At 40.5% G+C, this 16,232-nt stretch overlaps 1 protein-coding gene across 1 annotated transcript in view; it reads right to left on the reverse strand.

The window, feature by feature from the left end:
* Positions 1–8,516: 8,516 nt before the first annotated feature.
* The window catches only part of MCM10 (minichromosome maintenance 10 replication initiation factor), a 37,212-nt gene continuing 29,496 nt past the window's right edge, over positions 8,517–16,232 (reverse strand). Inside the window, exons 15-19 of the mRNA XM_036761401.1 lie at positions 15,724–15,842; positions 14,188–14,301; positions 12,027–12,172; positions 8,710–8,752; positions 8,517–8,600 (exon numbers count right to left, since the gene is read on the reverse strand). Of these exons, the coding sequence (XP_036617296.1) occupies positions 8,517–8,600; positions 8,710–8,752; positions 12,027–12,172; positions 14,188–14,301; positions 15,724–15,842 (506 nt within the window). The remainder of the gene's footprint in view (positions 8,601–8,709; positions 8,753–12,026; positions 12,173–14,187; positions 14,302–15,723; positions 15,843–16,232) is intronic.

The following is a 16,232-nucleotide window of genomic DNA, read 5'->3' on the forward strand; positions in this document are numbered from 1 at the left end:
CCTCAAGCTGGGAGCAGATCTATCAGCAAGTTTGAAAGAACATTTATAAATGTTGGCTACACACACACACACACACACGCGCACACACACACACACACACACACACACACACACACACACAGAGCTGGGACACATTGGTTGAGAGATATTGACAGGAGTCTTAAGAATCTCATCATGGTGTCCACTGTCACCCATGGCCTTGTAGAGCCCCTCTGGTTGGTTGGCTAGGAAGGCCAGGGCTTTTACTTCTTTATTTTCAGATGCTTACTTTTGTGTGTGTGTCCTGGAGAGTCCAGAAGCCAAAGTAATCTAATATAGCAGGCCCAAATTTATAGTAGTTTCTGTTTGTTTTGCTCTTCAAAGCTGGATGGCTGATCAGAGGAACAGAGCCAAAACAAAGTCAATAAATAAAATATATATTTGCTTCCAGATTGCTTTGTAATTTATTTGAAGAATACTGTATTTACGACATAATATTTTTTTATTCTCATTTCCAGTTCTGAATTCTCTCCCTCCCTCCTCCACCTGTTGAGAAAGACAAGAAATATGATACCCATTATACATATGAAGTCATGCAAAATAGATTTCCACATTAGCCTACACAACACTTTTTCAAAGAAAAACTTAGCTGCTACCACAAGCTAAGCCCTCATCAAGTGGTAGAGCTCTCACCAGCTATAAGTCTGGTCTGACAGTGTGATGGTAGAAAGGGCCCCAGTTCTAGTCAGAAGGCCTAGGTTCAAACCCTACCTCTCTAACTGAAACCAACTCTCTTATTCACCTCTCTGAGGGGAATCTCAGTGTCCCTTCCATTTAGATGCATTTTTTTTGGTGCTAGAACCACATAGCATAGGCTAGAGATCTATCTCTGCTAAAAGCAGAGGTGCTGATATATTTTGTCTTGTCTTGCTGAAAATTTCACCTTTCAGAAGATAGAGGAAGTGTTGAGAAAAACTGTTTAAAGGGATAATCATTCATCTTCCCTTGCTAAGACTCAGAATGAGCACAGGTAGGCAGATACCATGAAACTAATTGCACATTGTGTATGAATGTATGATCCAAAAGATGAGAAAACAGAGAATTTTGAATTTAAAGTGTACATGGGCAAATGGGAGGGCCAGATTCCAATTAATAAAGAAATGACTGGAGAGAAGACATGATAAAAACCTTGGGAGGGTTTCTTGTGACCTTGGGAAAGTGTTGATTCCTGGACCACCCTCCAGCACTGAATGCCATTATCCAAGAAGCCTAAGAGTCACATTTTACTTCATTCTCTTCTCAGTGGAAGCCATTACAATTTACAATTTAAAATAAATATTCAATTTTGGGGGAATCTATTGTTAGACTACATTACAGCAAAAATTGAAGGACTCTCCCAGGTTTTTTGTGATACTTTATGTCATTTGGTTGTCTCAAATAGTGCTTGAGATGATTTAATGTCTCAGAATATTTTTGTTATACAGATATTTTGGTGGTGGCATTTCTTATAAAAGTGTTACTATTATTTAATCTGTCCATGGGATTCTGAATTGACTCATTTAATCAAAGGTGTTTCTAATAGGAATCTAGTGGAGAGGGGGAGAAGGTTCTCTAAGTTTAGAAAAACATCTACAAAATATTCTGTTGAAAATTGCATTTTGCCATTTTAAAATGTTACTCGTTGCTTTTGCATTCCATCCCAATTTCTCTACTGGCAGCCTCCTTTTCTTATCTTTAAACCAGGTATCATAGCTCCCTGTAGTGGACGTTCTCCAGCATAGCTTAAATTGTCTAAGACAGAGGATCAGCCAGCTGTTCATTAGTGAAAGATCCAGGACATTGGAGTCTGAAGGCCCCTCTAAGGCTGATTCAGGGCCTTGTGCTTGGATGGAGGAATTGCATCAGGCAGCATGAATTTGGAAAAGGGAGGACAATCTTACATATTGTGGTGAGGAGGGGAGGACTCTGCTCTGGGAGACAGGTGTGAGTTAAGAGAGGGAGAGAGAAGTGAGAAAAGCAGGGCTGCCAGAGATAGAGAGCAACCTAGCAAAGACCAAGAGGAACCCAGGAAGAATCTTGATGACTCGAGTCAGGCTGAGACATTTTGGCAATTTCTACTACGCTCTCTGAAAGGTTAGCAAATCTTTGTGCTGTCCACCAAGAGCATGTTAGTGATAGATGGGGGACCAATTGACAGTACGGTCGCCTCAACTATCCAAGTGCTGATGGAGTTTCCCTATTACCTCATAAATTCTCTCTGAGAGGTTTCAATCCTGTTTCTCTTCCCTCCTTTTCTCCACCCCCCCGCCAAATTTGGAAAGGTTTAGGAAATTGTACTCGTCGTATATGAATATACACATACAAAAGGCCTCTTCTGCTTGATTTTTTTCTTATTTACATTGCTTTCATTTCTTAATTTGATGTTTTTTGTTTGTCTGTTTTTGGCAAATTGTTTTATTTCTTTCTTATATGTTCTAGCAATAGAGTTGTACTACTATGGTGGTTACTCAAAATGACCACAATGAAGGCTTAAAAAAAAGTGTGAAATATATACACTGTTCACGGTGTGTTTTCAGAGAACACTAAATATCTCTCCCAGCCAGATTCCCCAAGTTGGTCTAAATGTGGCTGATTAGCGCTGTACATCCCAATGAATGAATCAATAAACTATCCTTGGCAATTCACATGCCCTCGGGTCCATTTAGATCAGAAGGAAAACACGCCATACTCCACGTGCCTCGTTGACTCCAATTCCATGCTTCAAGTTGCTGGAGGTAAATGTTTCAACTTTTTAATTAAAAAGTTGAGCTATCATGGTAGTGTAATATCATGTGCTCTTTTTTAAACTCTTAAATTAAAATGTGATGGCAATAGGGAAAAACAGAAGTCAGGGATTTTGCTGATGCCTTCACATTTCATGAGCGTTTTTACTTACCTGATGAGACTGAAACGATTATTTATGTACAAGCAAATGGTTTTGTGGTTTTAAAATGCAAATCCCACCAGAAGCAGCATTAAGTCATGATGGTCAATGCCACTGACCCAGTCTAGACTCAGATGTCTTTGGTCTTTTTTTTTTTTTTCAGTAGAATGCTGTAAAGAGAGACTAGTATAGGGAGGTCATAGACCAGTCCTTCTCTGGATTATTGGGCCAACTGCAATGGGAAAGAAAGCCATATACATATTTTATAGTGTTGCTCCCCTCCCTCCTCCTGACCATTTGAAATTGTGTTGAGGAGCATCCTGCCAAGCAGAGGTGCTTGCTGGCTCAGGCCAACAAACTCCAATGGAGTTTATTAATTCCTAGCCCCGCTCCAAGATAAAGATCATGGTTGATGCATTTTCTCTAACAAAGAGAGACTTAAAAAAAAATGTTCTCTGCTACTGGACCTACCAAAGGAGGATAGATGGTTACTTGTCTTGCCTATCTAGTGTACTCAGCAATGCTGTAGTGGTGGAACGAGAAGATCTCAGAGGTCCTCTACAGCTTCTCTGGACCCATACTTCAAACTGAAGTGGAGGTGGATGACTAGGCAGCAGCAGAGCCTCTATGTGAGTGACTACAGCTGCATTAGCCTATAAACTAGATCAGGGATGGGGAACTTGGGGCCTCCAGGCCACATGTGGCCTTCTAGGTCCTCGGATATGGCCTTTTGACTGAGTCCAAGTTTTACAGAACGAATCTTTTTATTATGGGGATTTGTTCTGTGAAGTTTGGATTCAGGCCTGCACTTCAGGACTGAGATGGCCAATGTGGTCTCAAGGCCGCAGGTTTCCCACCCCTGAGCTAGATCAAACCAAATCAACAAACATGTAATAGGTACCTGCTGTGTACAGGGCATTATAGCAGGAGCTGAGGTGAAATTTTTAAAAAATAGATTAGATAAGGTCCCAATCCTCAAGAAGCTTAGTTTAGTGGAGAGATGCTAAATAGCAACCCAGACACCAAAGCCTCTGAATGTTAGGCTCTGAACATCTGATTAAAGGTATAAAACCCCCATGTTTAGTTGTGCATTGGAGACATGGCAAAAGATTCTGACCCTGCTGCTTTTATCCTTGACATACCAAAAGAGAATTGTGTGGATTGTAGCTCACAAAATTTTGGTCTCACCTAATGGTGAAGGCAGTGATGGACGGTTGGAGTGCCAGGGACTGACTGGTTAAAGAGTGGGGCATGATTGGAGTACTCACCCTCCAATCACCCACCAGGTCAGTTCTGCCCAAGGGCTCATTCCAAGTATTGAGTAAATTATTTCCTTCAGACTAAGGGAAGTAGGATTCAGGAGGCTCTTGGGTCCTAGAATGGCAGCCTTAGAGATGCTAGCCATGGGAGCGGAACCACATGGTCACAGATATGGCAGCAGCCAAATAACATTGGAGTAGCAAGAAGTATTTTACACAGACTTCTTTCCAAGAAGTTTGGGTTAAGGAATTCATTCTCTTCTGTTGGGAAGGCTAGGTCCACTTCTTGCTGCTTTGCCATTACCTCTGGATGGTATCATCTCTCAGACCATTTGGTTTCTCCACCCATCATTGTCATCTCTGGGCCCAAAGGGTTCCCTGGAGTGAGCTTCATGGATAAAGACTCTTGCCTCACCAGGGAACCAGATTTGCTCCTGTATCTCCATTTCTGTTCAAGGATCTTTCCATGGCCCACAGTTGTCCACTCCCACCCATAGTTCATTTCTCTTCCTCCCTCCCCTCACAACTGATCAATCATCCTCAAAGAGGTATGAATGGGTCAACAAGCAATCAGATATGGGTAAAATTCAAATCAAGCAAGCAAGCTATAAGGATTTATTAAGTGTTTACTACGTGTCAGGTACTAGGCTATGTGCTGAGGACAGAGAGAAAGGCAAAAAGCAATCCTTGGCCACAAGAAGCTCACATTCAAATAGGGGAGTCAACATGCAAAATAAGGCTTTTAATTTTAAGTTGTCCAGGTCCACATCTAGTTCTATCTATCCAAGAAGCTAAGGAAATGACTTGTCTAAAGTCACACAGTCAGCAAGAGGCAAGGCTGGGAGACAAGCCCAAGTCCCCTGACTCCAAATCCAGTGTTCTTTCCACATCATGCTAACAGAAAAACCAATGAGCATCACCTTTTATATATGCCTTCCATACACACATTTCCATTAAGTGACAGAGGGCCATACAGATTTTTAAAAACCAAGAGTTGTTTTGGTGAGGAGTTTTCCTTTTCAGTGGCTAGACTTGGCAGTCTGGCTCTGGATCAATAATCCTGACCGGAAATGTTTACTAGGCTCAACCATAAATTTTATTGCCTTCTTCCCACCCCAAATTCTTAACAAGGGCTCTGTTATACCACATAAGTTTTCAAATACTGTATTAAATTCCAGTAATATCCTTGGCAGGGCAAACCACATTCAAGCAAACACTGCCAAGGATCTGGGCATTGTCACATTTAAGTTAGAAATTAGTAACATAGGGATTTGTACTTTTAGACAAGCAAGTCCCTTGGTAAAATTGTGAAGAAAATGTGCCTTCAGGGCTCTTTGTCTCGTGTTTCTGTGACATTTTTCTCCCAATCGCCATCTCCCTCTTGCCCAAGAATGTCATATTCTCCAACTGGCAAAAGCCATATAAGTTTACAAAGCTTTAGTGTGAATAACTTTAAGGATAAAAACTCTTCCCAGGAATTGTTATTTTAGTAGATAAGAAATAAGCATGGCAGAGGAAAGAAAGTTAGAATCCTAAGCATCAGTTGATGCAGATGTGTTTAGGCAGTGGGGCTTTTCTCCAGCACCTCAAATAATCCCACCAGGTGACGGAGGCCAACCTTGCTTTGGGACATTTAGCGTTTTTTTTAACCTTTTACTTAGCTCATAATTACTACCCCTCTTGCACTCATAGAAGCTCATTAAATAAATCTTGATTCTATAAATATTGCTCTTTTGAGCATTTTGTGAATCTTAAGGAAGCATGTAGAATCACAGAATCTTAAAGAGGTTATCAGGTTGGCTTTCCAGCACCTACCTTATCCATTCCAGGAATGGGGAGCTCCCTCTTTAAAAAAAAAAAAGTCATTTCATAGAATTAAATTGAATCTGCCACCTGAAATTTTCATTTATTATCTCTACCTCTACCCTTTGGAAACACAAAATAAGCAAAATTCCCTTCCCACAACAGCTGTTCGGACCTCTGAGGACAGTCATGGTGATCTCTGCTGTTGCTCCAAACTCATGATGTGGCCTCCATATACTTTTCATCCTGTGTGGGACCTAGTATGCATGGCATAGGGTGGTGCTTAATCTGGAGACTGTGCTACTGTTAATATAGTTATGTCACAGTTTGCTGGTTTTGTTTGTGGCCACCTAAAGATTCCAGTTTTCTTTTTTTTTTTATGTGAACTGACACCAATACATGTCTCCCCCTTAGAATCATAGAATGTTAGAAGAGACTTCCTCTCATTTTGCAGGTGGTAAACTGAGGCCCGGAGATTGACTTTCCTGGGGCTTACAGACAGGGAAGAGCTCAAGCTAGAAAGCAAGGTTTCTGACTTACAGTTCAGTGCACATTACTTCCCAACCTAAATGTGGAAATGTGATTAATTCAATTCCAGAAACACTAATTAAAAATTTAAATATTACTTAAAACATGCCCTGCAAGCCACCCAAAGGATGACTGACACAAGGAGTACAACATTCCAATCTATCTCCTTCTTTGTCATCCAGTTTTCCCTTTTTGACTGATTACTTACAGAGAATCAGAGGACCGGGCTTGAATCCCAGCTATGACAATTACTTCTTTGGAGCCAAGTCACTTTAGCTTCTCTAGGCCTGTTTCCCTTGACTACGTTTAGACTAGATAACCTCAAGGATCCCTTCCAGCTCCGAATCTATAATTCTATGATTCTCAGTCCATCTGGAAGGTTTGATAAAGCCAAGATGAATATCTGATCTCACAATCTAAATACTGTGGAAACTCAAGTAACCAATGACCAAGGTTGAGAAAAGGACACATGTTTATTAAGGAAACATTTAATACACTGCAGAGAATAAGGCTAAAGGAGGTATGAGGTTCATTTTTGTAGTGAGAGGTAAGCTTCTTATTACTACTGTATGAATATTCATACATGAACACTGGATCCCAAAACCCATCCTACCAGCCTGGGGTAAGCTTCTTATAAACACTGGATCCCCAAATTAATGCTACCAGCCTCGTTGAATAGCTAAGGCCGTCACTTAGCCACTAAGATCAAAGACCAGCACTATGAGTCTTTCTACCGCCCAGGTAACAACACGGAGCTCTCTCCAGTCCATCTGGTCCCTCAGTTTGCTCAAGGGAAAAACAGGTTTGACGTGTAGCAACAGAGCGTTCCCAAGGGCCAGGAGGATCTTCAAAAAGCCCGTTTGTATTCAGGTTCTAAGGAAGAGCTTGTGAAATGCTTTCCAGGACTCAGCTGCTTTAATCCAGTAGCTGGAATAGCACATTCATCTGAAATGAGCCATTGCAAATGCTGTGGTGTTTCCCAGTGTTTTCTGGCTCAGTGAGCTGAGATAAACGATTAGTCTTCTTCATTAGTAGACGCTAAAAGCGCCTTCTTGAAGATGTGATATTCCAGAGAGTGTGGTTGTTGTGGTACGTAACTTCAAGAGAAACACAGCACCCACCTGCTACTATATTAATTCAGAGTGCCTTGGTAAACAGGATCTTATAGCTCAAGGTCCCCAGCCCTGGATGCACAGTTGCTCCCTCTTGTTTTAATCCTATATAGCAGGTTTCTACAGGCAATGAGTTATTTGCTTTCAGTAGTTATATTTAACAATCCTACACAGCTTGTACTGGTCAGGGCTGGAGGTTCTTAAACTTCATTGACCTTTCTCTTTTTTTGGAGAAAAACAAAAACAATGTCTTTCTTTAGCAAGGTCCTATAAGGCATATGAAGTATGCTGCTTATTGAATCAAAAACACTTCAGTGTTCTTTTGCACACAGTAAGCATTTAAAAGGCTTTTCACCTATTGATTCACTGAAAGCTATAGAGAGGGAGAAGGTGGGTATTCTTAGGGCTATTGTGCAGAGAATGAGAAATATAGAAGTTCAAAGACTAGATCAAGGTTACAAAGCAAAAGAGAGACGACAGGAAGAGAAACCAACCACCTGTCTTCCACTTTGAGTGAGGAAAAATCTGTGGGCCAGATAGAGGTATGGATCTGTTTATTTCATCACTGAGTGTTCAATCAGTAGTGGCAGACTTTCTTATCCTGTACAAGAGAAGACAGATAGCTCAGCTTAAACTGAATGTGCTAGTGGGGAAGTGTGCCTTCTCTGAACCCAGTAATTTAGGCATCAGTCCCTGGGAAAAAAACAGGAAATACCTCTGTCTTCATCTCTTATTTTAAATGTCAGTATCAATACTCAGACCAATCCAGCGAAAGCAAGCAAGTGGGTGTTTTTTTTTGGCTGAAACTTCTTTTGTAGAAGTATCCATTTATGGTCAATATTGAACCAATAGGTTGTTTTTCTGGAGACACAAGAAGCGAGGTAGGTGGTATGTTAATTATTGAAGACAGGGCTATTTAAGGCTATTCAAAAATCTGGTATGCTCTTCTCCTCTTGGTAACAGAGTCTCTCCACCAATTTTTGGCCCAGTCTTCTCCTGGAAAAATGAAAAAAGTTCTTAATCAGAGACTGCCTAGCATTTCTTATATTGGTTACTAAAACAAGGTGAAATAATTGTGCTTGAAAGCACCTTGCGTGTTACTTACTTTAAGCATTCCATCCCTTTCCCATTTGAAGAGGCCACAATTACTAAAATGAAAGAGAAGTCTGAATTATTAAATATGATACATGCCTACACTCTTAAAATGTTAATAATCATAGAATTTAGGGGTTTGGCAGCAGATAGAGAAGCCAACCCATAGCTAAAAAGAATTCATACTGCAACATATCCAACAAATGATCAGTGGACATTTGCTTAGAGATCTCAAGGGAAGGGGCACTCACCACCTTCCATGGCAGACCATGCCACACTTGGAAAGCTCTGAATGTAAGTTTCCCCTTAACTTCTTTCACTGTTCCTAGTCCTGTCCTGTGGGGTCAAGAAACTCTAACCTCTCTTCACAAGGCATCTTTTCAAATACTTTGTGAAGACAATCATGGTGTGTCATTGAGTCTTTTCTATTTCTGGCTAAACATTCACAGTTCCTTCAGCTAATCCTTATGTAACATGGACTTGAGGCCCTTCCTTGTAGATTGACTTCTTTTAGACACTCTTCAGCTTATCAATGCCCTTCTTACAATGTAGCACCCAGAACTGAACATACAGCTTCAGATGTGGTGTGACTAGAAAGAAAACAATAGGATGGTCACTTTCTTATCCCTCTCCTAACCAAGATCGCCTTAGCTTTCTTGGCTGCTATCACACCAAAATTAATTAATCTTGCAGCCCACCAAAATATTCCATATCTTTTTTAGACAACTTGCTTTCTAACCATATCTCCCCTGTCTTGCATTTATGAAATTAACTACTGAAACCAAGGGTAATACTTTAAATATTTATTCCTATTAAATTTCACCATAGTCTTCCTGGATCCTGACTCTATTATCTAGTAAGCTAGCTAACCCTCCCAGCTTTGTGCCACTGGGAAGTTTGATGAATGTGCCACCTGTGCTTTAATCCAGCACAGAGCCAAGTACAGAACCCTGGGCATGCTACGGGAAACTTCCTTCCAAGCTGACACAGAATCATTAATGACCACTCTACATTCAGCCATTCAGCCAGTTCCAAATCCACCTAACTACACCATCATTTAGCCCAGACGTGTCAAATATGTGGCCCATACCTCCCAACCTTTACTGTGCTGAGTGTAGCCAGAATTGGATTTAGTGAAATAGAATAGAACAGATTATGTTAATGAGTGAATTTCTAAGTCAATACGTAGCCTGCAGGGACCCTTACATACAATTTAGTGGCCCCCGGTTCAGTATGGGTTTGACACCACTGATCGGCCCACATCCCACCATTTCATAACACTTGGCTAAAACCTAGGGAAAACCACACATACAGTATTGTTCTGATCTACCAATTTAGTAACCCTTGTCAAAAAATGGAAAGAAATAAGGTCAGTCTGGCAGATCCTTTCTGCATGAAGCCATGATATTATTTTGTGAGCTTCTCCTTTCCCCTAGATATTCACTAATCATTTACTTGATAATAAATTCTGCTGACACCTTTCCAAAAGGGCAGTTCTAATGTGCCTGCTGCTAGAGCCAATTATTATGAAATCCAAGTGGAAGGTCACTCTACAAATCCAAATAGAAGGCGAGTTCTAATGATCTGTTGAAGGCCTTCAACTTTTTAGGAGTCACATACTCTATGAGCAGATTCTCAAATCATAATTAGGTTCTTGCCAAGCCCTAATAAGTAAATACTTGATTTTTCCAGTGGATTGAAATTGGGATAAGTTCAATTTTAGGAGGATGTGTAACTGGGCAAGGTACTGACTTTAATGAGAGGGAGGAAGGGAAAGAATAAATCTGCCTTTTAGGTCTAGATCAAGGCGGGGAAGCTGCCTTAAGGCCACATGTGGCCTTAAGGCCTCAGGTTCCCCACACTGGTCTAGATGATGAGATGCCTTTTTCTCTATTTCTTTTCGACTCAAAAAACAGTTTGTAGGAGCCAAGGACCAAGTATATCCCTCTGCTCTATAACCCCAAACAATCAGCGCCAGGTAGACTCCTGAGCACATTTTTCCATGAACTCTCTCCAGCAGAGAGGTAATGACACTGGCATAGATGAAGGACAGGGAAGTAGATAGAACATGAAATGTGAATATTGATTTCTTTACCAAACCTAATTGTTTGTGTCATACAAGGCAAGGCTTGAGCGCAAAAGACCTGAATGTCCTTAATGCTAGTCCCTTCCCTGAGATTCTAATTAATCCTGCATATATCTTGTTTATACATAGTTGTTTGCGTGTTGTTTCCCTCATTAGAAGGTGGGCTCCTGGAGGGCAGGGTATGCCTTTGGCTTTTCTTTGCATGCCCAGCACTTAGCACAGTGCTTGGGATACAATAAGCACTTAATAAATGCTTGTTGACTTGACAAGAAACTATCAAGAGTCACAAAAGCCAGGAAAAGCTAGATTCCAATTTCCTTCTGAGCTTTAGAGTTATTCTCTATTTCTAATCTTTCAAGCAGGCAGGATAAGAAGTACCATTTCTTGTCTTTACAGGGAAAAAAATGGATGCTACTGCCAGCATCTACTCCTTTGGAACCCAGCCAAAGCCAGAAGCATCCCTCAGCCTCAGGGTCAAAAGTCCAAAGACAGGAGTGGAAAGTTGTACCATCTCTGGAGTTGGAGGACTTGAGTTTAAATCCCTCCCCCCACACCCATTATCACCATGATCTTCAGCCAGTCAATTAAACTCCCTGGGCCTCAATTTGCACATTTGTAAAATGGGTGGGTTGGACTCTGAAATCCACTTCCAGCTCTACACCTATGATCCAAAGGCCCGTATCATCCATTCTCTTCTGAGAAAGACAGTGCTCCCTGGGAGCAAACGTCCAGGTGCTCTTGTATTTGAGCATTTTAGGCACCACTTTCTATCAGTATAGAGCAATTATGATTAGCTGATATTATAGTTTTACATTAAAAAATAAACAAAAAAAGCTTCCTTGCCATAGTTTTAAGAAATCATTTTGGGGGAGTGAAGATCAGTTAGCAATATAGGACCTTTATCTTAAGCATTTTATTCAGCAAACCATGTATCTAAAAAACTAATGCCAAAATTTTCAGGAAAAAGAGGTCTAAAATATTTCTTACACCACCAATTTTTCCCTGTATCACTGCCTACACTTTCAACTCTAGTTTCAGTCCCAAGCATTAGCAGAAGCTCCAATTTTACAACTGGCATCACCCCCACCCTGCCCCAAACCACCATAAGATAAGCAAATAGAGACTGAAAAGCTATTCCTCACACAATGGCTCTGACTGTATCTATGGAACATTATGGAACAAAAAGAAATTAGAGCCATAATGATGTTAAGATATAAAAGTAAGGGCCCAGGCAAAGTCCATACCTGCAGTGCTTCTGAGGTAGCCTGTCCAGAGAGATGGTTCTATTTCCGCAGGGACATTTGAAAAACCGCTTCACACCATCATGCCAGTGGTAGTCATGGCTCTCATTGACACAGGTCTCCAAGGGTTTGAAATGGGTATAGTTGCACTATACAAAATCAACATAGCATTGCTAAACCAAGGGCTTTAAAACAACAATAACAGCTACGCACACAGAGAGCATAGTAACAGCAACATACTCCAGTATATATAGTAAAGTACATATAAATAAAATATAAAAATAACATATGTAGTTTTAATATATGTACATAGTACATATAGTGTAGTAGTAGCATATAAAGCTACATATCTATTACTATCTAGAGAGTGTTTTAAGGTTTACCAATAGTTTCACATGTTAATGCATTTTGCCCTCACAACTATCATGTAAAAGAATTCTGAAATTTGTTGTGCTTGGTCCCAGATTTTAGCTGTAGAGAGGCAGATTCAGGCCTCATGTAAGTTACAGCTTGTTAACAATCTCCTCTACCTTAGGTGACAGTGGTTTATTTAAGAGGAGATTTTCTTTCAGGTTCAAGATGGATGAGAAGGCCTCTGACAACTGGCCATTTGACTAATGAACCTGCAGTCTACTAAAATCCTAAATATAGGACTTTATATTTATTCCTAATGGCTGCAATTATCCTGAGCTTTCTCAGTTACAACTAATCCCTGGGAGATCTTTTTGTCATGCCTGGCCCAATTTCTTCTATTTCATGATGACAAACAGAAATGTTAAGCATGCAAGATTTAGTGATAGCAATTATAAAAAATAAGGGGCAGCTAGTGGTGTAGCAGACAGAGCGCTGGGCCTGGAGCCTGTGAGATCTGAATTCAAAGACATATATGATAGTGTGTGACCTTGGGTTTTCTAACAGGGTAAGAGATGCAGCATTCACATATCACAGAAGGAGAACTGGAAATGGAATATCATCATGTTACCTAATGGAAGCTGCTAAGCTTTTATATGCCTTCCTACTAGACTTCTACCTCTGCCCTGTTGGAGTAGTTATGTTCCAGTATCTGTTCTCCAGAATCATCAATGGTTTCTCAATTAGTGGGATTTCCTTTTAGTGATCTTTTCATTTACATTGTTATAAACACTAGTCCACTGTTCTCTTGGTTCTGCTCATTTTGAACTCTACCTATTCCTGTAAATCTTCCCATGTCTCCAAATTCCTTATATTTGCCATCTTATTTTATATATATATACATATATATCATATAATATAATTTTATATTTATTTATTTATATATTTCATTACATTAATAGATCAGTTTTTTTAAGCTATTTCCCAATAAATGGGCATACACTATATTTCCAATTCTTTGCTATCACAAATAATGCTGCTTTGCTATGAATAGGTTGGACTTTCACTTCTCTCTGACTGCCTTAGGGTGGACACCCAGTAGGTGTATGGGCAGTTTTGTTAGTTTCTTGTGTTATGTAGAATGTTTGGATTACTTCACAGTCCTACCAATAATGCATCTGTGGGCCTGTCTTCCCACAGTCCCCTGGAACAATGACTGTTTCAATTTTTTTGTCACTTGTGTCAGTGTTGAGGTGAAACCTTAGAGTCAATTAAATGTGCACTTTTTGTACTTTAGTGATTTGGAGCATATTTTCATGTAGTTATCAATAGTTTGCAATTCTTTTGAAAATTTATTCCTATCTTTTCAACACTTATCAAGTTACTTAATTTTAACCACAAGAGTACAATCACCAGAGCAATGCAGTTAAAATAAAAGGTATTAGAAAGCGTTGGGCGCAAAGTGACAAATGCCAAATTGCCTTGGAATGCTCCACCATTGCATAACAGCAGAGGAGTTCATCTAAGGTGAAATGAAATGATGAATTTTATGTCTTCCAAAATTGTAGCAGGAACAAGGGAAGAAATTTTTTTTACCTTTGCTGTAAATTATGCAAAAAAAAAAAAAAAGCAGCAGCTGCTTACTCAGGGTGACTGCAAAACAGAATTCTTAGCCTTTCATGAGTATTTTGTTTTCAAGACCAATGAAACCAGACACACCCAAAAGAATTCTGTTGAGACACCACACTATAGGGACTATGTGGTATCTTGGGAAGTTGCCAAATTGAACCCCCATGAGACTTTCTTCACTCACCGTTTTGCATGTTACCACTCGGCATTTCATTTCCCTAATACTTCTCATTTTTTCTTCCATTTGTTCTTTTTTCACCAACGGTTCAAAATAGCGTTCCTGTAGGTCTGCCTCGGCCTGGAAGAGCAGAGATGAAAGGGGAGTCAATCATCTGACCAAAGGGAGAACAACTGAGGATGCACTACAGGCACTCTGAAAATGTTCTGAACATCAAGATGACACTGGACAATTCCTCTAAAAAATGTCCCCAAAGTTGAAACAACATGGCCTACATCTCGCAACACCCTGCATCCAAATGATTCAAGGTTTTTTTTTTGTTTTGTTTTGTTTTGTTTGTGGTGGGGGGAAATAAGCTTCAGCATGGGAGAAGGTATGAAGGAGAGAGAATAAAAGGGAATGGGTGATATATCCTAATCTAGTCAATACCAAACAATAAAGTGTCCCAGGAAGAGAGGATAAAGGAATGAGGTGACAAGTGGAGGGATTGAAGCAGTGGGAAGAAGGGCAGAAATGTCAATTCACTGGTGGAAGGGGGGTCTCACGAAGACCACTCCCATGGGGACAGTCTAGAAGGGGAAATGGGAACCGTACAATGGGTCTCATCTTGGTGCTCAAAGGGACCTACCTCTGAGAGCGTGTGGGCCTCCATGGGCAGCACACTGCCTCAAGAGTCTTCTTTCTCCACGCTAAATAGTTCCACTTTCTTCAACTGATCCTCTTATGATATGGACTTGAGGTCCCTCACCAAACTGGTTGCCCTCCTATGCTCCACATATCATCTGACCAGGGCAGAGTATGGCTCTAGGGCCATCTCCTCCTTCCTTGAAGCTACACCCATCTCAGATGCATCCCAAGATTCCATTAACCCTTTTGGCTGCTAAATCATACCACTGTCTCTTACTGAACTTGTAGCATACTAAAATTCCCATTTCATTATATTAGATTCAGCCCAGTGATCTAGCCTGTCAAGATCTTTTTGTATCCCGTCACTCAGGAGATAAGCCTGGTAATTTGCTGATTTTTAGAAAAATATTTTACATGAATGACAGTAGTTCAAAGTGCTAATTGAAGTCTAAAAGCCATTTTTCTCAGCTTGCTCTCTTCACTGACTTGCCATTATCATTGAAGAAAGGTGTTGCTCTGGACTGATGGTCACTGTTCTGTTTAATGGGTTGCCTCAGTAAATAATTTCTCATATCAGGGCTGTTCAACCTTAGGTTTTTATTGAAACAATAGACAATATATTTTGATTTGCCATTTTAGTGAGAGCTCTGTGGTAGCTCGGTTTCATTTACTAAAGCATTTATGTAAATTTCTGTGCTTGTAAGGTGGGCTGCATTTTGGACAGCCCTGTAGTAGCCAACTAAATTCCACACTAGGTACTAGGTGGTATTGAGTAGCAGGGTGGTAAGTGCCTTAAAAGCCAATATGCCACAAGTTCCTGTTTGCTGAAGGTAAGTAAAGGCTTGCATAGTCCTGGGACTCTGCCCTTTAATCTGGGGTGAATCAACATGGTAACATTTGGTGCCAGGCTATTACCTCCTTCAACACCTCAGTGTGCTTGGATCTAGCTTTGAGAACTTTCTGGAACTCTTCCGACTCCAGGTAGGCCAGTTGCTCTCGACGTTTCTTTTCCGCAGGTTCTAGGTCATCTTCAGCTACAGCAGAGAGAAAAACATCACTTTACAGTGTTTGGGTTTGCAGTGATATTTTGGGGTTGGTTTCCTCATGGCCTATATCTTAATCACCCTGCTGTACCTCACTTCTCTGAAATCTCCTCCCACTGCCTAATGCATTCCCTGGATGAGTCACTAACTGCTTTGAGCATCAGTCTCCTCACTTGTAAAATGGAGACAGTAACACCTACACTCTTTGCCTCCCAGGGCAGTTGTAAGGAAAGCACTCTGTAAGCCTTAGCATGCTAAATAAACAATTATGTAATTACACTAAAACCATTCTATTATTAAAGGCAAATCTAGAAAACAGTGGGCAGGGGAAATAGGACTGTAGCAATCAGAACTAATTAGAACAAGGTTTCTGGAATGAAG

Source organism: Trichosurus vulpecula, chromosome 5 (assembly GCF_011100635.1).
Source record: "Trichosurus vulpecula isolate mTriVul1 chromosome 5, mTriVul1.pri, whole genome shotgun sequence".
Classification (NCBI taxonomy): Eukaryota; Metazoa; Chordata; class Mammalia; order Diprotodontia; family Phalangeridae; genus Trichosurus; species Trichosurus vulpecula.